The sequence below is a fragment of the Acanthaster planci genome, linkage group LG04 (assembly GCF_054643075.1).
Source record: "Acanthaster planci isolate LZ-2023a linkage group LG04, COTS_SCS, whole genome shotgun sequence".
In the NCBI taxonomy this organism is placed as follows: domain Eukaryota; kingdom Metazoa; phylum Echinodermata; class Asteroidea; order Valvatida; family Acanthasteridae; genus Acanthaster; species Acanthaster planci.
The window spans coordinates 22711747-22735387 of record NC_141780.1 but is presented as its reverse complement, the minus strand read 5'-3'; the positions used below and the strand labels follow the sequence as shown (position 1 = coordinate 22735387).

The 23641-nt window shown below is 41.5% G+C and overlaps 1 protein-coding gene, 1 long non-coding RNA gene and 9 other non-coding genes across 11 annotated transcripts in view; 5 read left to right on the top strand and 6 right to left on the bottom strand.

Annotated features, from left to right (window-relative positions):
• Nucleotides 1–15376, bottom strand: part of LOC147799495 (uncharacterized) — a 38519-nt gene extending 23143 nt beyond the window's left edge. The window contains exon 1 of the long non-coding RNA XR_015425014.1: nt 14942–15376. This is a non-coding gene — a long non-coding RNA (uncharacterized LOC147799495). The remainder of the gene's footprint in view (nt 1–14941) is intronic.
• LOC110984150 (cytochrome P450 4F12-like) lies at nt 1009–23641 on the top strand. The gene is made up of 9 exons (XM_087135710.1): nt 1009–1386; nt 12488–12635; nt 13176–13348; nt 17303–17430; nt 17818–18055; nt 18462–18658; nt 19204–19337; nt 22247–22394; nt 22996–23641. The coding sequence occupies exons 1-9, from the start codon at nt 1177–1179 to the stop codon at nt 23180–23182; spliced, it is 1563 nt and encodes a 520-aa protein (XP_086991836.1). The 5' UTR covers nt 1009–1176; the 3' UTR covers nt 23183–23641.
• Trnai-gau (transfer RNA isoleucine (anticodon GAU)) lies at nt 3464–3536 on the top strand. Its single transcript has one exon. It is a non-coding gene; the product is annotated as a tRNA-Ile (tRNA).
• Trnae-cuc (transfer RNA glutamic acid (anticodon CUC)) lies at nt 4535–4606 on the bottom strand. The gene has a single exon. It is a non-coding gene; the product is annotated as a tRNA-Glu (tRNA).
• Trnae-cuc (transfer RNA glutamic acid (anticodon CUC)) lies at nt 4719–4790 on the bottom strand. Its single transcript has one exon. It is a non-coding gene; the product is annotated as a tRNA-Glu (tRNA).
• Trnae-cuc (transfer RNA glutamic acid (anticodon CUC)) lies at nt 5067–5138 on the bottom strand. The gene has a single exon. It is a non-coding gene; the product is annotated as a tRNA-Glu (tRNA).
• On the bottom strand, nt 14428–14500 carry Trnai-gau (transfer RNA isoleucine (anticodon GAU)). Its single transcript has one exon. It is a non-coding gene; the product is annotated as a tRNA-Ile (tRNA).
• Nucleotides 14942–15013, top strand: Trnae-cuc (transfer RNA glutamic acid (anticodon CUC)). The gene has a single exon. It is a non-coding gene; the product is annotated as a tRNA-Glu (tRNA).
• Nucleotides 15452–15523, top strand: Trnae-cuc (transfer RNA glutamic acid (anticodon CUC)). Its single transcript has one exon. It is a non-coding gene; the product is annotated as a tRNA-Glu (tRNA).
• On the bottom strand, nt 15829–15901 carry Trnai-gau (transfer RNA isoleucine (anticodon GAU)). The gene has a single exon. It is a non-coding gene; the product is annotated as a tRNA-Ile (tRNA).
• On the top strand, nt 16342–16413 carry Trnae-cuc (transfer RNA glutamic acid (anticodon CUC)). Its single transcript has one exon. It is a non-coding gene; the product is annotated as a tRNA-Glu (tRNA).

Below are 23641 nucleotides of genomic sequence, written 5' to 3'. Positions count from 1 at the left end.
AAAAATACTGCATTGATATTTACTTTAAGCTGGGAAACTTTTGTTTGACTTTTTCAGTGCCATACATTTTTTCCCTCCTGAGCCAACCAAATTTGGAGAACTTAAAAAGGACACAAAAGCTTCAAACCTTCTGCACGTAGTCGTGGTGGACAGTCCCGCCGTGTGAAAAGCCCTGGGCAGTCAGGCAGAAAATTGTGGGTTCGCTGATGAGAGGCTTTATAGCTGGGGGATTTAGTCAGTGATCCTGGGGGCTGTGTCTTGGAAAGTTTTAGAAAGGTGGTTCACCATTATAGAACAGTTACCCTGAGGCCACGTCGGTCGGTTGCTGCTGATCCAGGGTCGGTCGATACATCAAGAGTTTTTGATGCAGATTTCAAATGATGTAACACCTCTTACGTCACTACTTGATCTCTTGACAAGTCACTCGATCCTCTGCGCTACTGACCCGCGAGATAATAAAGCGACAGGTGCCCTACGCCGTCGACGGTGCCTTATCGATTTGGAAAAGTTGTGCCTGTCATTTTTCTTCCACTCTTCGGCGATGTGAAGCTATTTATCAAACCAACCTTTGTCTGGTGTTTGTTGGTCGCTGTGCCATTCTGATCCTGTCGCGTTCATCGAAACAAATTGATTTCGGAATATGTCGGCTTTGTCGGGTCTTTGATCAGCCTAGATCATTCTTGCAGCCATATGGTCCGTCAGCCTTCAAGCTGAAACTAGGAACACAAGGGAAAGCTGCTTGTTCAAGACACTTTTTACTTTTTGAGGTTTTGTTGTGACTGTTTTACGACCTGACAGTTATTAATTGTATCATCTACACCTCATGCCATCCGTCAAATCCAACTGTCGGAATTGTACGACAGTTTTCCCAAGCTTTCGTCAATGTGAACAGAGTCGCCAGAAGTGGAAGATACGACGGTTTTTACGCTACATCAATGTTGATACAAGTCTCGTTACCACCAGTTCATGTTCATAATTCAACAAAGCATAGACTTATGATTCATTAACTTCGTTTGAATAAGTATCAACGCTACACATAAAAGGCTGTCAGACCAGACGATACCGTGAACTAAAGAGTTTGCTCGGCGTAGAAGAGCTCCTATACGCGCTGATCCCCCTCTCTACGAGGACTCTCCGGATTCAACTGCTTGATCGTTACAACTTTCTTTCCACACCATGGCAACCGAAGTGTCTCAGCTAACCAAGCTCGTCTCTTTTCTTCCTGCCAACTGGTGCGGGGTTCTCTTCTCCCTCCTCTCGGTATCTTTGCTCTACCTTCTGGTCAGGTTCATCCAGCTGTTGAGATGGAAGCAAGCGTTCCGCTATGCCCTGCGTGACTTCCCAAGACATCCCAACGGCAGTTGGTTATTGGGAGACGTCCCTGAGGTAGGTGATGTTGTCAAGTTTCTTGGGCCGTGGGTGAGGAAGGGAAATATAACTATGAGGGAGCATGAGATAAACGGATACATGTACGTGTTAAGTTATGAAACAGCAGAGGAACTTTCTGTGCATTACACGGCAGGTGTATAATAGGCAATGATATCAAGCACATGGTGATGTATAAGGCACAAAGTTTAGACATCGTATGAAAACTTTGAGCTTTCTTGTGATTGTGCGAATATGCTAAAAAGCCTGGTAAAATATCAAAAGAAAGAGTGCAGATTGACATGGGCTTGACAGTTTTTTATATTGATTTAGATGAAAAAAAAGGCGAAAGAATGAAAGAACAGTGTTGATACTTTTATATTTTTGTTGTACTTTATTTTGGCCTCGGGTGAAACGGTCGATTCGATGCCGAGGTAAATAGATGCAGTGTTATAGGCCTAACTTATAAAATAAAATACAGCACTGTCGTAAATTTAAAACTTTTTCATATGGTAGTGAGAAATGACGGTTTTACTACAAACTCTAAAACAATAATAAATTAAGATACAAGCTCTTTGAAAGATGTTGTAATTTTCTGAGTTCCTCGAGACCATGTCGATCGCTCTATGTTGTATAATACATCACAGTTCTACCGGACTCTGCGTTGTATAATGTTTCTCACAGTATTTAAAGAGGACGTCCTACCGGTATTAAGTTGAATCGGGTTGAACACGTGCCTATCTAAATTTCCCTAGCTCCCCATTACACCGCGGATTTGTAGCAATTATTCTATGTAAGTCGTCAAACCGATGAGAAATTCATGCATGCCCTGACATGCTCTTTCTGGCATTGCAACCCACAACTAATAATGCAACATGTTTCAAGCACAAGAAATCCTTTCATGAACTGTAAATACAGACACCATCACAGTAGTCATATTGCAGGCATTTTCGAACAATGGCACGGTTTGGATAGTGATAAACTACGTGGCTCGCTATTCGAGATAAATCACCATGACGATAGTTACCGGGGAGCTTCTGGAGTGGCTTGGTCTTTTGTCACACACAACGACAGGAAATTTGAGCAGAAAAACCTATTGCTAAGTCATTTATGGAAACGTGAGGTTTCTAGATAGTTGATCTTTACGGGTCATTTCACGTAAACACTTGACATACAAGTCCACGGTAAAAGAAAATCATATTTAAAAAAAAATTCTTTGTAAGATGAAAGGACGGGAGGTGCAGGTAAACAAAATAGACCTTTTTAAATCCATGCGTAGCCCGTTGCCATGGAAACAGTTCAGTTTGTGTTTTGGGCATTTTAGGCCGACTCAGTGCTCTGCTGGTTTTTAGCTTGTACTTCAAGGTCCACCTGACCAAAGCGCAAACATATTTCGCAAAGCCACTTATACATGTATCACTTTAAAGTATCATCCCTGCCTCTGAGAAAAAATGATCGCATTTAGTGTCACCCTTATGCTAGTTAAACAGCTTGCATAGAAGTATGTTTGTAGAATTTGCCAAATTGATATTTTGACCCCTCGAAACGTCGATGTGATAGGAGTGTCGGAATATTTTCCTTTCGGTTGTGATTAGGGTCAGCGTTGATCTTTTCATATGTGGTGAGAAAATCTTGGACGTTTGTATCCTGCTGTGATAGTATTGCCTCAAATGTGGTAAATTTTCAGAAAACAGAAATTGAAATGTTAACCCGTAGACCACATCTGATTCCTTGGCACCCTATTCAATACTTAGTATCAATTAGAGAAGTTCGATTGAAAGTGTTCGATAACGATGCCAAATCTCACAGATTTTTCTATTTGATTGTATGTTGCTGAATGGTAAGATAAGTGACAACGAAATGGCTCTGAGAATCTTTAACTGCCGGATTTCAAGTCGGTACCAGCACCAATGGTTTTATTGTTCTATGTGGTGGTTATGATTAACGGAAAGAAAGGTTTCCAGCGTCCAACAACCGGCTTAGCACTGAGATCCCCGGTTTCGGTAAAAATTCGAATTTTTTTCCAAGAGAAAACTATTTTACCACTCCAGCAACTTGGAGTCGACATTACAGGAGGAATGATCTAATCCAGTATAAGGGTCGATTAGCTCAGTCGGTAGAGCATCGTGCTGATAACGCGAAGGTCGTGGGTTCGAACCCCATATCGACCAACCATTTTGTTAAATGTAAAAAACGTTTTTGACCGAAAGTGTAATTATCACGATTGTTTAGTTCGAACAATATTTTACTGAATTAAAAAAGTGAGACTGTGTAATTGGGTCCATGTATACACATAAAACATTTTTGCATATCCAGCATGGACTCGACTTTGTTGAATAGCCGGTTGGCATTCGGCAAAGAATGGCAGTTTGACTGATGGTGATAAACTTTCTCCCTTAATCTACATAAAATCGAATCTGAGCACCGGATCCTAACCACTAGATCATATCGGATTTCGTTGTAAGGTCTTTGAACATGAACTATAAAACTTTTCAGCAATAATAATAGTTACATAAATTAATCATAACATTTTAAAATCACATTTCCCATACTGGGAATCAAACCTTAGAAGTCATTATTCTTGGTAATTGTTTAAACAAAATTCACAAAATGAATTTGCAAAGGGGGTGGAACGGTTAAAATTTCATATGCATTGTTGGTCCTTCCGACGGTGATCCAATGGCTCTCTAAGTGATCACATGTACTCTAATAAAAATTTGTCCTTGGTAAAAATGATTGAAAATTGAATGGTTTCTAGAAGCCTGTAATTGACGGATTTCAATTAAATTGCACAGCCAAGGAGGAAAAATGGAGGAAGGTTTTCAGTGCCCAACAACAGCAGTGGGACCTCGGCTTCGAGGTAAACTTGATATTTTGTTTCTAAAAAAAAAACTGTCTCCAACTCTATCCACGTCTACTGGCTGAAGAACGTAGTCTCTTCAAAATTAGCAGTTATAGCAAGGAGGTTGGTAAAGCTTAGTTGTCAAATCGTGCTGATCACGCGAAATGCGTGGTTTCAAATCCTACGTTGACAAGCTTTTACTTTTTGGAATATCTGGAAATGTTTCAGATGAAATTAAAATTTACTGCATGATTCTGTCACCTAAATGAAAATTGTCCAAAACTCATCGTATGTATTACTTCATACAAATTAAAAGGAAAAGGACTATTCCCACACCGGGAATCGAACCCGGGCCACGGCGGTGAGAGCGCCGGATCCTAACCACTAGACCATATGGGAATTCGTTGTGAATCTTAAGTGTTACGAATTAAAGAACTCCTTCAGAGAACAGTACTTACAAAAAGTAACCCTGAAATGAAACAACAACAACAACAACAAAACAAAATCCACCTTCCCACACCGGGAATCGAACCCGGGCCACGGCGGTGAGAGCGCCGGATCCTAACCACTAGACCATGTGGGAGTTCGTTGTAAGCCTTAAGTCTTACGATTTAAAGAACTCATTCAGAGAACAGAAGTTACAAAAGGAACCCTGAAATGAAACAACAACAACAAAACAAAATCCACCTTCCCACACCGGGAATCGAACCCGGGCCACGGCGGTGAGAGCGCCGGATCCTAAGCACTAAGCTATATTGGAATTCGCTGTAAGCCTTCAGATTATGAATTATTGGACTTATTCCGAAAACAATAGTTACAAAAGGAACCCTAAAATGAAAGAACAACAACAAAATCCACCTTCCCACACCGGGAATCGAACCCGGGCCACGGCGGTGAGAGCGCCGGATCCTAACCACTAGACCATATGGGATTTCGATGTTGTTTTGTGGAGTGTACAATTTATTACTGTACAATAAAAACCTAGAATGAATATTTCAAAATATAGCCTAGTACTAATATATTAACCCCGGGCCATTACAATTAAACTGGCAGATGGTTATCACTCAAAAATAAGGAACCTGTTTTTGGAGTTTGATGCCTTGGAACAGTCCAACTTTATTCATGAACACTGCATTTTACGTATAAGAACGCCAAATCACCAAGATGTGCAACGGGACGAACGTCCTTAATAATCACAGATGATACTTGGGAAAGGATTATCTTGGTGTTTGAAAGAAAATGTTACATTTCAAATAATAGATTAATTATGTTATTTAATTGTAAAGTCTGAAGATATGTCCCGAGGAAATAACGGTTTCTTCAGGCATGTCACGATTCTTACATGGCTCCTAATACGCATTTGTGTACCTGAAGCTTGCAAACGTTTTCTTCAATGACGCCAGTCAGATTTGTTCTTTCTCTTTAATATATTCGGGTTTTAAATTCAAGCCTTTTGTTGATACGGTCAAGGCCATTCCAAAAGAAAAGAAGAATGCATTCTCAATGTTGAAGAAACGTAATCTGAAATTTCTCCCACACACATCCCTCTTCCGTGCCCTGGAGGGCAGATTGGCGCCCATTCAACACTCCTTTCAGGGAGCTGCCTCAATATAGAAACCAAACAACGACGAATAAATCCATCGCTTGTGAGCTCCATCAACTAAGCCTCAGACCCTAGGATGGATAGTATAGTTTCTGTCAGCATCAAGGTTACAAATTTATGGCAATTTTAGTTTCTTTGAGTTCCTATGAAACGTCGTGACTTACCACAGATTTTTTTCGTGAGCAAGTAGTGAATTTTATACCTTCAAAACTTATTCCTCCTCTAAGTTTTCCAGCAGGTTTCTTCAATTCAAAAATGAAGGGGTCAACCTAGACGCAATTTTCGATATTTGAGTAACTCTTGCCTTACTGATGATTGTTTTGGCATCTTGTACAAACACAACAGATCCAACTCTCTGATGACAGCTGCTCCTATCAAAGCATCTCCTTAGAAGAAATAAACAACGCCGTCCACAATACTTAGAGCTATCAATGTTTAAACATGCAAATATATTGAGCGCACATTGCTCGAGTATCATTTTTGTCAATATTTTATATTAAATTCCAGCTCAATTTACAACATTTACCGGTATGCTATTCGCTGTCCACAATCCAAACATTTAACTACTAAAACTGACCTTCATTACGAATATCAAGTATTGAAGTGAACATTGATCTAAAGCAATAGCAAACGTAGTCTTCAATTAAGTGCATAAAATATATGCAACTAGTAATAATGAATTAATAAGAATGAATTATTAAACAAAAAAATGCTTTCCATGTCAATGGCATCTCAAAGCGCTGTGCAGTAAAAATTAAGCAATAAAAACTAAACATTAAATTAAATTAAAATATTAAAACACACCGACGTGAAATATTTTAGAAATTATAATCATCTCACAACTACGCTCATAAAATCTAGATTTTTATCGTATTGCTGGAATAAGACAAACTACCCGTCGTACATCAAAGTTCAATTTTACATTAGGCATAACTACTTATGTTACAAACTACGACAAATGGTGATTGCGGCTAATTTAGCCTGAAACATAAATTATACGGACCTGTTAACATCTAGTTTTCTTCGGGTAATTTGTCTTTCATTTTATGAGCGTAGTTGTATAATATTTCATGTAGGTGTGTCAATGCTTACTTTTATTTTGAGGGTTAGAGGTAAAATAAAATTAGAGATCTTTTGATATTATTTGGACCTTTATAGCGTGTGTTCCATTTTTATATGTCGTGGCTGATACCCCTGTCAAAGATGTTCAGAGTTGTTTAAGGAAAGGGATACTTTTCACGACAATATGTCAGTATATAGTTTTATTTTCTCAAGATCAGTGACTATAAAAACTTGACCATACTTGAGTCGATTTTTCTCCAAGTCAGTCGCGTCCGAAATGGCCAATTTCATCGGCTTGTAGGCAAGTCATCTCGAGGGTAGGAGATGGATGAGCAGGTTGCTCACAGATTACATAGTTAGCGTTATAACATTCGTTGTCATTCCAGAGACCCCCTTCACGACGTTTCATCTCGATACAATTTTCTCTCAAATTCAAATTTGACTCTCCCACTGCCCAGTTGAAGTAGTTGCATTCCTTGCCCTCTGTGCCAGTTTGTACATACCTGCCTTCCTCCACCATGTCATTACAGCCGATCCAAACATCACCAGTATCGTGGATCTTCTGGGTGAACATGTTCCAGATAAACTCGTGCTCCTCGAGAGATTTAGGGACTACCAGCTGAGCACCCATCTCAGAGCAGGCTTCACTGGCTGCTTGCCATGTCTTTGTATCAGCCAGCAGTTGATAGCAAGAACCAGCAAACATTTCTTGATCAGGCTGACACGTGTTGGCTTGGACATAAACAACATAGATGATTATGAGACAAACCAGCTTCATTTTGGTTCATAAGAAACTAAATTTTTGTAATGCGCAGAGCTGTTGGCGTCGCTGGAATGTTACTTACAAATATAAGGCAACTTCGGCGAAGGTCTGAACTGCCTTAGTCAACAATAAGATTTATCTCAAGTATTGATGTCCATAAAACACAAATTTCAGCAGAAAGAAACTTCCCCGCAGCCCGCCTGTTAAACTCTCAAAGCACAGCAACCTTGTTGACTACCACCCCGTTCGAATAATCAGACTACGTCTTGTTCAAGCCAGTCTGTGATGTAAACTGGTCATACGCATTGTAACGCGCCTTCCCTGTCGCTTGTATGGTGTTCTATAGCTGCCAAAATTGCGTCGCATCGTCCCGTAGCTCCGACGCTACGACGCGACGCTACGACGGCTCAGTCGCGCCGTGGCGTCGTGTCGCGTCGTCGCCTCCTTTCTCATTACTTTTATGCTGTGTTTAATGCATTGTATTGTGCCGTCTTGGCGTTGCGTCGTGCCGTCGTGTCGTGTTGTTTCTTGTTGCCGTCACGTCGTGCCGGTTCTTGCCGTCGTAGCGTCGCGTCGCCTGTCACTGTTTTTATACAGTGTAGGTTAGGCCGTCGCGTCCTGCCGTGCTATCGCGTCCTGATGTCCTGCCGTCGTGTCGTGTCGTTGTACCGTCGTGTCGTGCTGTCGCATCGTGTCGTTGTCCGTCGAATCGTGCCGTCGTGCTTTACTATTTCTAAAATGGCTGGTGATATGTCACAAGTCCTGGAAAAAATAATGTGCATGCGTAGGGTTGTACTACACCAAATAAGCGCGCATAGAAAACTGTGCAAAATCAGACCGAATTAGAGCCGTCTGTTGACTCTTGGGAAGAGGTTATCCTCCGTTTTTTCACTGGAAATTCAAGATCATGGCCAGAAGATCACTTCTTGTTTTAATTTTATGGGGGTTAGCCACGCGAATTTTTTTATTCGCTTTTCCCCGAAAATACCCTCAATATAGTAGTAAAGCTATGCGCTCAGCTCTGAATGTAGCCGCCTGCCTCTATCCAAAATAGGCCCGTTATTTGGGGCTTTTTGTGGAAGAAATACCCCGGAACCGGAAACTACCAGTCCCAAATTCGGGATTTATAGAAATATTTCTATGATCCCTCCTGATTATGGCCTCTCTTATTGTAAAAACCCCATGGGATCACAAAATATTAATGAGCTGGCACCCAGAAATCCAACCATTTGGATGAATGCACCCATAGGGCCTACAAGATTTGATCATGAAAATCTATTGGTATTGAACTTAACTCCGTCTCTAAGGGCGCCCCCTTTTTACACCAGTAACGACGCGACAGCGAGAGCACGATGCAAAGGCACGACGGGACGGCACGACGCGACGGCTGAAGGTCACGACACGACAGGTCGACGACACGACGCGACGGATCGACGGCACGACGTAATGCATTATACGCAGCATAAAAGTAATGAGAAAGGAGGTGACTCCACGACGCGACGGCACGACGACAGAGCGGCCACAGTGTCGCGTCGCGTGGCGTCGCGTCGGGGCGACGGGACGACGCGACACACATTTGGCGGTTCTAGAACACCATACGCTTGAGCGGTTGGTTCCGTGGGCACGAAGTTGCGCTCAAGGAGTCATGCACCGGTCTTTCACAGGGTAGCGCCATCGCTCATATAACTATGAAAGAAGTTGTTTATACAGGTTCAATTTAAAGGTAATTTTTTTAACATCAGCCTAATCTGTCACGTAACTTTGACAGATAAGGCTGATGTTGACAGCGGCCCTATAATATCTAGGCTTTTTCATTTGCTATCCAATAAAACAGGCTTTGTAGTTCTTTGATTAGCGACCAGCACGCAAGTGCGAGTTTGCATCATTTAGGGAAATCGCCGCGGTACTGCTGGGGGCAAGTGCTCGGTAGAGTATACCGTGGACGACTGTGTGTTTTCAATCCGTCCTTTGAAAAGTTCGACCATATTTTCCCATGGCTTTTGCCTAAATGTACTCGGTACGTATGCGGAGCAATGCTGCTGCCGTTCAGAGTGGCAATGGATGGAGGTGGCACATCGTATTTCATTCGTCGAGGCGAAACGGTTGGCGATGCAGTGCAAATTTTGAAAGAGTCAAATTATTTGGACTCATCAGAGCAGTAAAGCGTGAAACCGGACCTAAAAAAACAAAAAACAAAAACAAATTGAAAGTAGATTTTTATGGGAAAGAAAAAATGTGCTCATTGCACTCATTGACGTTCTTGTCCATATTAAAAATGTTCACCTGTCAAGCTTTGATGGCAATTGAAGAAGTTGGTTTGCCCATAGAAACATGTTCTAGAATCTGTTGATAATTTAAATTAAAGAACAAAATATACAAAACTAAAAGTCTAACAAACATCATGGATCATTGCCCGTTAATACTGACACCAAAGTGTTAACGAAACAAAGCGTCTTTATACCGGACTTTTTCCGTGTCTTTTCCGCTCTCGGTAAATTTTCTAGACGTGTATTTGTCTCATTAATTTTGAAAAATATGAAATAAATGACCATCTTCGATCAATTAAAGTTAGCACTGGCTTTATTTATGTGAGGGGCCCTATGGCGGGGCGGGTGGATGCAGGTCCGGTGGGGGGTGTTGCCTCAGGACTCTCTTCAGGGGGCGTTGCCTCGGGACTATGGGGGGATGACTATGATGGCATGCAGGTCCTAGTTGTATTGCATGTACATGTATGAGCCCAAGTAAGGATGGGGGAATCACTTATCTTCTCTCTGGCTACATGTATTTATTTTAGTCTGGTCCCGTGGGCCACCGGTAAAGCTATGACAGGCATTCTTAAGTTCCATTTCTACATGTAAATTTTTGGACAAATATGACTTACAAACATAATACGCACACATGTTTATAGCAGATGCTCAAGTACTACACCATTAAACAAGGGATGAGAACCCTAAGAAACACATGCAGGGATGGCTGCATCAAGCACCCAAAGATGGAACTACGAACACACAGGCCAACCCTGCGCACTGACTGTACCAACACACACACTTTCACACACTAGAAACACCCAGTTCCATCCCTGAAATGCACGATAAAGCCACCAATCCACATTACCCTCACAAAAGTATGACAGGTATACAGTAAAAACTGTTGTGTAATTAGGCCTAAACTTGTTTAACATGCGGAAGATAAATTGCCCAAATAATCCAGTACATGTATGCATTAAGTCATGAAAATCATCCACTAATCAAAGCCCTTCATAGATCACTAGTTCTACAACAAACCATACACCAAAGAGCTTGTACTGCACATCACACCCGCTTACCTTACATAGGCCTACCCACTGTGGACATTCCTTTCTTTTCGTGCAGTTAAGAAAACTCAGTGAAAATACTCGTTTTTTTTAACTGGGAACGCGATTTTCAGCTGGATTTGTGTATAAGGTTTTCTTGACTGTTCCTCTTCCTTTTACGACTGACGACCCCTACCCCAAAATGCCTCTAAACTTCTTTTTCAGAGAAGGGGAAACGTCCTGTGGATGTGTGTCCACAAAACGTCTATTCCTTTCCTGCATCGTGCCACTAGGTATGTAAGGTTAGCACTATGTGTTCCATCAGTGTAAACATGGGTTTACTCATCCTTGATGCCCGTGACAAAAGTGCTGCAACCTTTCCTAATAAAATATATGCAGAATCTACACGAAAGCAGAGACTGCCATTAGCTTCATCTGGTTGATTAGTCCTTGTCATTGTCAAATGTTAATGAGCATTAATTCATAATTAATTAATTCATGAGCATAAATTTAAATTCGATACTCTAATATTTTCATAGGCTATTTTGTCATTATGGAATGATTTGTTACCTTATAAAACACACACAACACTTGCCACTTAAAAAATATCCATGTTTGTGTAGAGTCATGGCGGGAAATCTACATGTATGATGCGCTCGTTACAGTTACATAACTCAATATCAAATATGAAGCTTTCAACCTATAAACTTAGCAATTCGAGGAACAATTTCACGCGTCTTGACTTTGAGAATCCAATCAAACACTGTGCAAACAAAAGTGAAGGTCAGATTGTAAATGAGCCCATACATTCGCGGCACAAATCTGTAAATGCCGAAACTCCAGCTGAACCCGGACGTTTGTTTTACAAACCGTTCGTAACATCGAATATCGAACATCTAGTTTGCTCCACTCTCATTTTTGAATGTCGGTTTATTGAAATCACAAAGGTCTGGATTTCATGTAAAATCGACAGGATTATGGTTTCATTCGAACACTTGCAATCCGTGCTTGACGTATTACAATGTACAAGGACATCATTGTTTGATCTCATGATTACGTATACATCTGGATTGCACAGACATGATTTAGACATTCCAGGACAATTTGTTTTCATCGAGATTTCTTATCTCCTTCCTCTTACTAGGTCCAATAATATTTTCCATATTCACACAAAAGGAAATTAATTAAAAAACTGTCTTATCTGCCGTCATGGTGTATCCAGGTATTGGGTCGGGGATTCACAATGCATCTGGAAAATTAACCCCATTTCTTTCGTTCGGGAGATAATTTTAAAAGTGAGTCTGGCCGGGTGTGAATAACAGGTGTACTGTGGGTGTCGCTTTTAATTTCTAAATAAAAACTGTCGCCAGGTGTGTGTGTGTGTGGGGGGGGGGGGCAACTCGCGTCTTCCCCCTCCCCTGGATACACCTCTTGCCTACCATTCTGCTTCAAATTACCATAGGTAGTAATGCTCTTGAACGAAAAGCAAATAGGCCTTTGGGTAATAATCAAATCACCAGTCGATATTTTGACTGATAAAATATGGTCTTTCTTATACAGTACACGAAAGGCCATAATGGTATGGGTCGTGAATTTCACTTCAACTACGAGGAAGTAACGGACGCCATGCAGTTCTGGCTCGGACCGTTCATGCCTGGTGTGGTGGTTTTTAGCCCGGAAACTGTCAAAGCAGTCGCCAATAAAAACGGTAAGCATCCGTGGGCTTTGCATTACTCTCAGCCAAGTTCGATCAGCTGACCATTAATTTGTTGACCATCTGTCATTTTTTTCTGTACACACTAACATCTTGGGTTCCAGGCAAAATCAACAAACGTCGCTTTAATAGTGGAGCAGTTTATGGCTTAGCTGAAGTTAGGATGGATCCAGAACCAAATTGGGGGAGGGCCAAAATTTTAAGAACATTTTTGTAACCTTTTATGGCCTTTCTGATCGGTGGGGCTACATTTATGGGCTTTGGAAGAAGCTTTTGAGGGAAATTGAAATGAAATAGAACCGAAAAATCGCCTTTGGTTGTTGAAACGGCTCCTGACTACCCAACTGGCATGAAACACCAATATGGTAGAAAACGTTAAAATCTTATTTGATCTAATTTATAATATTAAATCAGCTTCTAGTACTTTGTGGAAAATTGCTACACGGTACACGGTAAAAATTATCATCAGACTTTCTCTTTTTTGTGTGACTGTTGACTCTTGCTCTTAACCGCATCTCCTCTCCTGTTTCACAGAGCCGAAGCAGGAGTCAGTTATGAGGTTTCTTCAGGAATGGATCGGCGACGGCTTGGTGGCAAGCTACGGAGAGAAGTGGGCGCGGAACAGACGACTGGTATCACCGGCCTTCCACTACTCCGGACTTCGACCCCACGTCAACATCTTCAGTGAATGTGCACACAGGCTGGTGGTAAGTTGTTTCAAAACTACTTGATCACGGGTTTATCAGCTGGATGCGTGATCAGCAGAGGGCGCTGGTTAGGACTGACGTTACCAAGAGCAAACCACGCGCAAGCATTCAATGCGCGTCTGGCGTGGAAATGCGTAAACCACTTCTTTCGCGCGGGAGCCGAACGATAGCTAAAGCGTTCAGGTGTCGGCCCGCCTCTATAATTTCTTCAACGGTGAGGGGGTGCTCGTGTACCAAGTTGTGGGCGGTTTCTTGACACAACCTAATGATAGCTGTCTGCACTCAACATACAATGACTTCAATAAGTAGACTTTCATCCCGCTTCAGATATATAGTTTGCACTTTTCGGATTCTTGTTTAATTTACACCTTTCCACGGAAAAACACATTTTTCACCACTGCAGGAAACTAATAAACCTCTGTGCTGACGACGCACTTGGTTTCCTTTTCCTCCACAGGAAAGCGTACGTGGAACAAAGTGTGTACGGAGGCCCATTAGTCACACCAACGTCAGGCCAGACACTTATCAGTGTGTTTTTGGTTCAAACCACATATCAATGGAAGCAGATAAGAGCTATTTGCTGACCTGAAAGATACCACGCCACCTCAAATCTGATTTTGCACTTCGATTTTGCACTCCGATTTTGCACGTTTTCGCGAGGCCCGGGTTCGATTCTCGGTGTGCATAAGACCTATTGGCTGACCTCAAATCCGACACTTTGCAGTCACATGCACGGACGTATATAAAAAAAACCTGGACTTGCAACGCCTTTGTATGAAAAAGAAGCCAACCAGCGGCCATTTTACCGAGCCGAATACAAAGGCGTGGGTTGGCTCCCTACTATTGACGTCAGGAAGAACAAAGGCGGGCATTACCAGGAAAGCTTTGTATTCGGCTCGGTAAAATGGCTGCGAGTGGATTCAATGACTCTATAAGCAAGGGCATTGCGAGTCCAGATTTTATTATACACGTCCGTGGTCACATGGACCATAACAAGTAGCATTATACAAAAATTATTGATTTTATGCACAAAATGAAGGTGTTGTTTCAGACGAAATCGTCAGGAAATTAATAAAAAGTGGTCGATGTGGGGCTCGAACCCACGACCTTCGCGTTATCAGCACGACGCTCTACCGGCTGAGCTAATCGACCCCCTGATTACGAGACTCCCACTTCGGAAGACGTTTGTTATTCGCGCTCATGCTATGGATATTGGTAGAATTGGTCAGATTTCTCAGAGACGAATTCTTTAGTTATTAGACGAAGCTCTTGGAGTTGAGCCATTGTAGGACATCGCAGCCCTTGTCTTTTTTCTCTTGTTTTAACATTCGATCTTTTTAAACCAATTGTTACCGTTTAAACAATTTTTCACCTATTGAGGGATCCCCTTGCGAATAATTTTTTTTTTCAACAAGTATCGAGCAAAACGAAGTGGTATAGATCGTGCTGTAATGGTTCGGAGCTAGCGTTCTCACTGCAGCAGCCCGGGGGTGCCTGTATTGGAATAGGTTTTTGTTTTGTTTAATTGTAGGGTTCACCAGGTCACTTTTTGAGTACGTTCTGTAATTCATAGTCTGAAAGTTAACAACGAACTCCCACATGGTCTAGTGGTTAGGATCCGGCGCTCTCACCGCCGTGGCCCGGGTTCGATTCCCGGTGTGGGAAGGTGGATTTTGTTGTTGTTCTTCCATTTTAGGGTTCCTTTCGTAATTATTGTTTTCTGAATAAGTCTTTAATTCATAATCTGAGGGCTTACAACCAACTCTCGTGATAGTCTAGTGGTTAGGATCCGGCGCTCTCACCGCCGTGGTCTAGGTTCGATTCCCGGTGTGGGAAGGTGGATTTTGTTGTTCTTTCATTTTAGGGTTCCTTTCGTAATTATTGTTTTCTGAATAAGTCCTTTAATTTATAATCTGAGGGCTTGCAACCAACGCTCGTAATAGTCTAGTGGTTAGGATCCGGCGCTCTCACCGCCGTGGCCTGGGTTCGATTCCCGGTGTGGGAAATGTGGATTTTGTTTTGTTTTCATTTCAGGGTTCCTTTTGTAACTTCCGTTTTCTGAATGAGTTCTTTAATTTGTAAGACTTAAGGCTTACAACGAACTCCCACATGGTCTAGTGGTTAGGATCCGGCGCTCTCACCGCCGTGGCCCGGGTTCGATTCCCGGTGTGGGAAGGTGGATTTTGTTTTGTTTTCATTTCAGGGTTCCTTTCGTAACTATCGTTTTCTGAATAAGTCCTACATGTATAATTGATAATCTGAGGGCATACAATGAATTCTATGGTCTAGTGGCTAGCATCCGGCGTTTCGCGTGGCCCAGGTTCGATTCTCGATGTGCATAAGACCTTATTTGCTGACCTCAAATCCGACACTTTGCAGTCACGTGGACCATAACAAATAGCATTATACAAAAATTATTGATTTTATGCACAAAATGAAGGTGTTGTTTCAGACGAAATCGTCAGGAAATTAATAAAAAGTGGTCGATGTGGGGCTCGAACCCACGACCTTCGCGTTATCAGCACGACGCTCTTCCGACTGAGCTAATCGACCCCTTGATAACGAGACTCCCACTTTAGAAGACGTTCGTTATTCGCGCTCATGCTATGGATATTGGTAGAATTGGTCTGATTTTCCAGAGACGAATTCTTAAGTTATTAGACGAAGCTCTTGGAGTTGAGCCATTGTAGGACATCGCAGCCCTTGTCTTTTTTCTCTTGTTTTAACATTCGATCTTTTTAAACCAATTGTTACCGTTTTAAACAATTTTTCACCTATTGAGGGATCCCCTTGCGAATAATTTTTTTTCAACAAGTATCGAGCATAACGAAGTGGTATAGATCGTGCTGTAATGGTTCGGAGCTAGCGTTCTCACTGCAGCAGCCCGGGGGTGCCTGTATTGGAATAGGTTTTTGTTTTGTTTAATTGTAGGGTTCACCAGGTCACTTTTTGAGTACGTTCTGTAATTCATAGTCTGAAAGTTAACAACGAACTCCCACATGGTCTAGTGGTTAGGATCCGGCGCTCTCACCGCCGTGGCCCGGGTTCGATTCCCGGTGTGGGAAGACGGATTTGTTTTGTATAATTTAAGGGTTCTTTCGTAACTATTGTTTTCTGAATAAGTCCTTTAATTCATAATCTGAGGGCTTACAGCGAACTGCCATATAGTTTCGTGGTCCAGCGCTCTCACCGCCAATGCCTGGGTTCGATAATATTTTTGCTGAAGGTTGCAGATAGCTTCATTCACGCTAATGCGCGATCACATGGCACCATGCCCCTTCCCCATCGTTAAAGGGTAGCTGCAGTCAATAGTTTTCTCAAACCTGTAAAATGCATGTCTGTGCCTCAGTAGACCTGATTTTCAACTTTGGTTCCACTATTTCAAAGGGTTTTTAATTCCTTTAGGTTTTATGCTAATGATATTTCCATATTCATGAGCAAAACTGTGATGTCATCTCAGGAAGAAGCCTCAATGTCACATTGGCTTGTACGCAAAAGCCCTGCGTTTTTGTAGATTTTCCTGAACTAAATTTCTTCTTCTTTGCTATTTCATCGATGGTCATTGGCATAAAAATAAGAACCCATCAATTCCTCTCTCAGAAATATTTTCAGTTGGTAAATTCTAGGTTTACAATTTGAACAGAAACACCTATGCACTGAACCATGTCTTCCCTAAATAAGGTCACAGCAACAGCTCCCTCAGTTTTCCCGGAAAACATGGATAATTTGGATAGTTTAAAAGTGTGCACTTTTCAATGCATTTAACCAGAGTGTGTAAGAGTTTTCATACATTGAAGAGAAGTACAAAGATGTAGAAAAATTGGGTCTAAGAAAAATTCATTGCAGCTGCTGCTACACTTTAATATAATTCAAACCATTATTGAAAATACGGAACAACTCGCTTGTGAATTTTTTCTTAGGAAAGATGGAAATTTTGTTTTCTTAATTTGGTAGGACAAATGGAAGAAACTGTGTGGAGATGGACAGACATCAGTCAATGCGTACGATCACATGGGATTGCTTACACTGGACAACTTGCTCAAGTCTATCTACAGCTATGACAGCCACTGTCAGACAAAAGGGTGAGAATGCGCCCCCCCCCACCACATTGATCAAAAAGTCCCGTCCCCAACAAGTTTTATGACATTTCATCGTGTTTTATGATAATCTAAACCACAGATGAATAACTTCTTATACGAGTCCTCAATTTTTTCACCAATCCCGAGCACGCCCTCAAGACCTTGACGCTCAGAACAGTATTAGACTAGCCTGTGAGGCAATGTAATTTTTTCCGTGACGATATTTAACCGAAGCTTTGTCGTTCTTGCGTTGATTGCGGCTGACATGTTTAATTAACTTGCACCCGCTGTATGACTTGTCCAACATCTTGAAATTAGTAATTCCCTAACCCTTTGAATTTAACATTGGACCTTAGCCCAGGACTGACCTATGTCTGCCTTGCCCCCTAGATGTACCTACGTGAGTGCAGTCCGTAAGTTAGCCGATCTCTTCTTCAAGCGCTTCGTCACCATGTGGCAATACTTCGACTTTCTCTTCTACAACTGTCAGGATGGCAAAGACTTCCGGAGAATTCTTAAGGTGGCGCTCGACTTCTCCAAGCAGGTCATCATCCAACGAAGAAGCTTGGCTAAAGAAAGCCAGAAGAGGGCGTTTCGAGATTTACTGGATATCTTGATAGACGCACGGGTACGTATTATAAGGTTGAGAAAAAAAGACTGGTGACAATTTTGATGAATGGGAAATTTTGATTTGCACTTAGACGACAGGAAAAGTATTTATTACAGGACTGTATACCTCCAGGAATGCACTTTTGGCTTACTGAAGCTAGCCACTAACCTGTCTACTCATATATCAAGTTCGGGTTACATTGAAAACTGGTGATAACGTTGTATAAATGTCAGTGAATTGCCAATGCGATTGATGTCATCATCTTCGCGCTATTGAAATTCGGTAAAACAAGGTCAAATTTGATAAACGGAAATAATAAAACAGGTAGAAAAACGTCATACAGGTGTATTTCATTGACATATAGGTCTTTTGCATGGTAATGTTTTCTTGCAACTTTGAAGACAAATCCCTTTTTTCTGGCTAGGATGACGAAGGGAAAGGTCTTAGCGGGGATGAAATACAGAACGAGGTGAACACATTCATGTTTGGCGGTTACGAGACGACAAGCACTGCTGCCACATGGGCCCTCTATTGTCTGGCTCAACATCCTGAGTATCAGGATATCTGTCGAAAAGAAGTCGACGAGTTGATGAATGCCAAGGGCAGTGAACATCTGGACTGGTGTGTACAGCACAAAATACCTGCTTATCAACTTAAGTGGGCGAGACGACTTACGGTGGAAATCATTCTAATTTCAGATTACAAGGTGTGGGAACGAAATTGAGATGAAACCCAATCTGTTCGATTCAACGAACCTGAATATAATTGTCTTGTCTCCACATAGTTGCAGCCCAATATTGCAAATATATATCCATTATTCAGAAAGTTAGTGCTGATGATATAGCCACATGGGTCAGGCCACAGGATAAAGCTCCCTTCGTGATAATTCCCCAGTGATGCAAAAATAACTAACCCTGCCCTAAGAAACTTTCGGAAAGTTGGTAAATAATGAGCAAATTGCTAATAGCATTTGGAATGGACTACGAGAGGTTGCGGCGTTTGGGAAAATTGAAAGCTCTGGTCTATAAAAGAGGCGATGAATGATCAAGCGCAAATTAATAAAGTGACTTACTCTACTTTGTCATGTCAATTCCACAGATCTGTTTGTTTTCAATTAAACTCTGCCAAGCAGACACAGTACTTTTTCTTCTTTTCTTCATCTCCAGGACTGACATGAACTGTCTCCCTTTCCTGACCATGTGCATCAAGGAGAGTCAACGTTTGTACCCTACCGTGCCTTTTGTCTTCCGCCGTCTTACCGAGCCGCTTGTCCTGAATGACGGCAGGGTTATTCCGCCAGGTAGGTCTTACTGCTCAGAGATTAAGGGATTTGCGATCTTGTTGACTGAATTTGAGGACGAATATTTGCCTGAGTTTTTCATTATTTCAGTCACCTTGGAGTGTTCCATCTTAACTGCGCCTTCATGGGCTTCAGTGTTTCAATTGGCACGGAGCCCAAATGTCGGGAACGGAAAGATATGCGTGTGACAAGGCTTGAAAGCTCTGCATTCTAAGCACATAAAATTTGAAACACAATGCGAAGAACATTTTCTGAAGGTTCCCCAAAAGTCTGAATATGTTAGAAAATCAGACCGTTCAAAAACTTGTCACGTTGTCAAAACACTTATTGTCGGGCTGCTTTTACAATAACAGTTTCTGGTGCATAGGTAGGTGGATAACATTTTCCAAGTTGACACTGACGACACTTTTCATACCGGTGGGAAACACTGTTAATACAATGTCGTTGCAGTGGCTCGTTTCGACAAGTGCTACACTTTCGGAATGATTGAGTAGAATGCAGTTGGAAAAAAATATCATTTGAAATTAATGAACAAAGTTCAAGAGAACATGAGTCCAGCAATCCGTTTACACACTGTTAAATTGTAATATCTCCCATTAATTAATTCTTTTTGTCGTATGCAAGACGGTCCATATGAATAAATATTGATGCATTGAATTAGGGCTTTTTTCTGACATGGCTGTATTTCGCGATATCGTGTAACAGCATCCCGTGGCAATCAATCTATACTATCAACACACTGTAGCATTCACCGCTGCTTTTGTCTCTCTGGACCAAAGCATATCATAGCCACGACCTCTATCGGTTATTACTGGTGACCACTGATACCAGGCATACTGACTAAAAGAATAACCGAAACGTCTGTAATGCGGGAAAGAAACGGCGAATCCGAATCGGCGCCAATTCCCAGTGGAGCAAGTAGGGTGTAATTTCCTAGGGTGCACAGGGAGTGCAAACATTTCTCCAAGGGAGCACTGAAAGACAAACTCTGGCTTGTGCATAGGTTATGTAGATCTCAAAATTTCAATTCCGGGGGGGGGGACGGACAGTGATGGACTTTCCATATAGTTTCGCCACCGGGCTAAACATCATACCTCCTATGATTTCCAGCAAGGCGTTTACTCAGGAGAATTAAGCACGATCTACCATTTGTCAACCATTTGGAATTTACTCTTGTGTCTAAACTGCACATCACCACGACAACAGCCATACATGTTTTGTCTACGAAAAGACTTGAATAACGATAAAAAATAATAACAATAAAAGCGATCTCATAAAGTTTGAATTACTATTTAAAGATTGGCTTGAAACAGGCTGTGACTGAAAAGTAAGTTTCAAAGGAAAATAAGGAGAAGACGGGTATGGCAAAGAAAGCACAGAAAAAGCAACTGAGAAAAGCAAAGGACAATTCAAATTTGCAATATTACTTCTGAGATTTCCACTAATGGTTAAATTAAAAGGAGAAGCTAAATTTACACTTTCTCTGGATAATCACATTAACTCCATACAAACCCACACGAGATGGAATATTTTATATCGTGGTACAACCACTCAAAATTCAGTGTGGATGCCTGCTTTTCAGAAAGGAGGAAGATAGCGACTCTGGGTATCATTAATTTCCAATCAAAATGAGTGGATCTCATGGCGAAACTAGACACCAAAATTAATTAATTGCAGCGCCACATCCGTGTGCTGAATGAACCCAGCTGTATCATCATGTGGTGTTCCGTGCCGACGAGTGACAGACGGAGAGAGAATACCGCCGCAAAATGTGCTGTTTCCATGCACGATTGAATGCTTTATACATCACCATAGCAATAGAAGGAAAAACAGGTCTTAATATCCCAGGGTGGCTCTTGATTCGATTAGGTTGGTATAGTCCTTTCGTCAGACGGAAACCACATCGGCCGAAAGACGTGCCCAAACTGGTCAACAAAGCATTTTGGGTTTGTAGCGATTTCTCAGGTTACAAAAAAATTGATTGTCACTGTTCCTCTTCAGATCTTGTGTCGGAACCTTCACAACAATCAGGAGGGTAATATAAATGTTTTCCTTCCAATTGCAAGGTGTATTAGGTGTTTTTGCGAGGTTTGTAGTTATTCTCGGACAAATATTTTTCATGAGACGTCTGTATATAGTCCTTCATTGAAGTTTTAAGGGGACAATGTAGCGAAGATTAAAGCTGTGACAGCTGAGATCTGCGTAACTTTCTGCTACAAAGTAATACCACATCTAGATACATAGCAGGGGTCACAAATGTAACTTTTGCATAATGTTTGTTTTTTAAGTGCTAAGACAATATACCTTCTATTCAAACGACAAATCTGGTGCTGGTTGAAACTGCACCAACACCCCCCCCCCAAAAAAGGGTACTAGTTGAAACCGATGTGGACCTTACAATTCGCAGGTTCCCAATTCTGTGCAAATGTGTAACAGTGTAAGAAATACCTTGTCTTTGTAAGATAATTGGAATGAATATTGTTTGAGTCCAGTAGTTTTGCGTCAGAAGAATCGAATTGACACAAATAATTTAGATGAGATATTTACAATATATCGTTAACTTGAGTAGCATCCCCATTGTGCCAACTTTCCTTAGCAGGAATCTGTTTACATTATCTCTGTTCATTAACATGTTTCATTGGGGCATTAATAATCCAGCTGTATCATTTTGAACGATTGTCTTTACATCACCACTCTCCTGTCGCGTCTGAAACTTGCATCGTTTCCAAAGGATAACCAAAGTTGGACGTAGTCTTCGATTTCACATTGATATCCATTTCTGATCATTTCCAAGTCCGGAGTAATAATAGGGTCCTTTGAGATAAAATGAGAACCTGCAGCAAAATTACTGATCAAGCTGCCACATTGCAGTAGCATCGGTTGCTCTACTTTTCTCGTGTTTTCTGCAGAAACGACGGTGTACATTTCTATGAGTGGTCTACATCTCAATCCCACGGTATGGGACAACCCACAGGTGTTTTGCCCAGAGCGTTTCTCGCCAGAAAACTCTGCCAGCCGCTCGCCCCACGCCTTCCTACCTTTCTCCGCTGGACCTAGGTTAGTCATAGGGACACATTTGTCTTCTTATTCATGTTGGTTTCTCTCTTCTTTTACTTTCTAGCTCGACAATAATTCCGCCAGAAAATCGACTCGGTTTAGTTACTTTGCAGATGATTTACCGCGCATGGAAGGAAAGCTAACTTTGCCCTTTTCCAAATTCTACAAATTATGGTCTAATTGAAGACAACTTGATAAAAGCACTGGACCTGAACCCACATATCAGCTGATCTCATAAAAAAAATGCTTTTAAACTCTTTCTTATCTTTTAGCGGCAAGTTACGTGAAAGATTTTAGTTTACGACCACAAATAAACAAATGGATTTTTCATGTTACCTTCGTGATCCGTCCAAAGATTGTTATAAATTTGCGTCCACCATCAAAGGAAAGATTTCTGTTACCGAAGTACACAAACCGCAAAATCAAATTCTTGCAGGCTTATAATCAAAAGGGAGCAGGTTCTGTATTACTCTCGTCTTTTACGGGTGTCCTCTGGTAATTAATATCTCCTATTCCATTAATTTTATTTAGTTGTGACGTACCGTACGTAGAAAGTAACGACCTGACGAAGTTTGACAATACTGGCCTTTTCCCTTTTCAGGAACTGTCTCGGACAACAGTTTGCCATGTTTGAACTCAAGACCACCTTTGCTATCCTGCTTCGCCATTTTGTATTTTCGGCAGACGAGACCAAGACGATCAAGCTGTTCAACGCGGGCTGTCTGCGGAGCGAGACGGGTATCCACGTGGTGATGATACCACGTGACAAGATGGATGAAAAAGACTGAGCGCGCACTTGACATCAATAAGGCGTGACTAGTTTCATCGACCACACAAGGCTGATAGATTCGTTTTCTACGGTGAATCAGCAATAATCGTGCATGATACAAGTGTCTAAATTCAATAAAATTGTTTTTAAAAAAATGGGAAAACAAATAAAATGGGAGCGCATCGCCTGGTGGAAAATTATCTGGTCGAAGAGCAAGTTGGTAGCCCGGCAAGTTGGTAGCCGGCGGTCGTTAGTCAAGTTCCATTTTCAATTTCTCACAGAAATCATAGCTAATAAGGTGCCATAGCTTCAGCTTAGTTTTATTATAGGTTTGGGAGAATCTTTAGATTACGAGAGTTTTTCGAGTAGAATAATGCTTTATAAATATTTAAGGCACTTTTCTGGGTACATTTTGAAAATAGTTTGATCTCTTTTATCGTAAAAGAGTTAATTTGTATTCAATAAAATGGTAAGATAA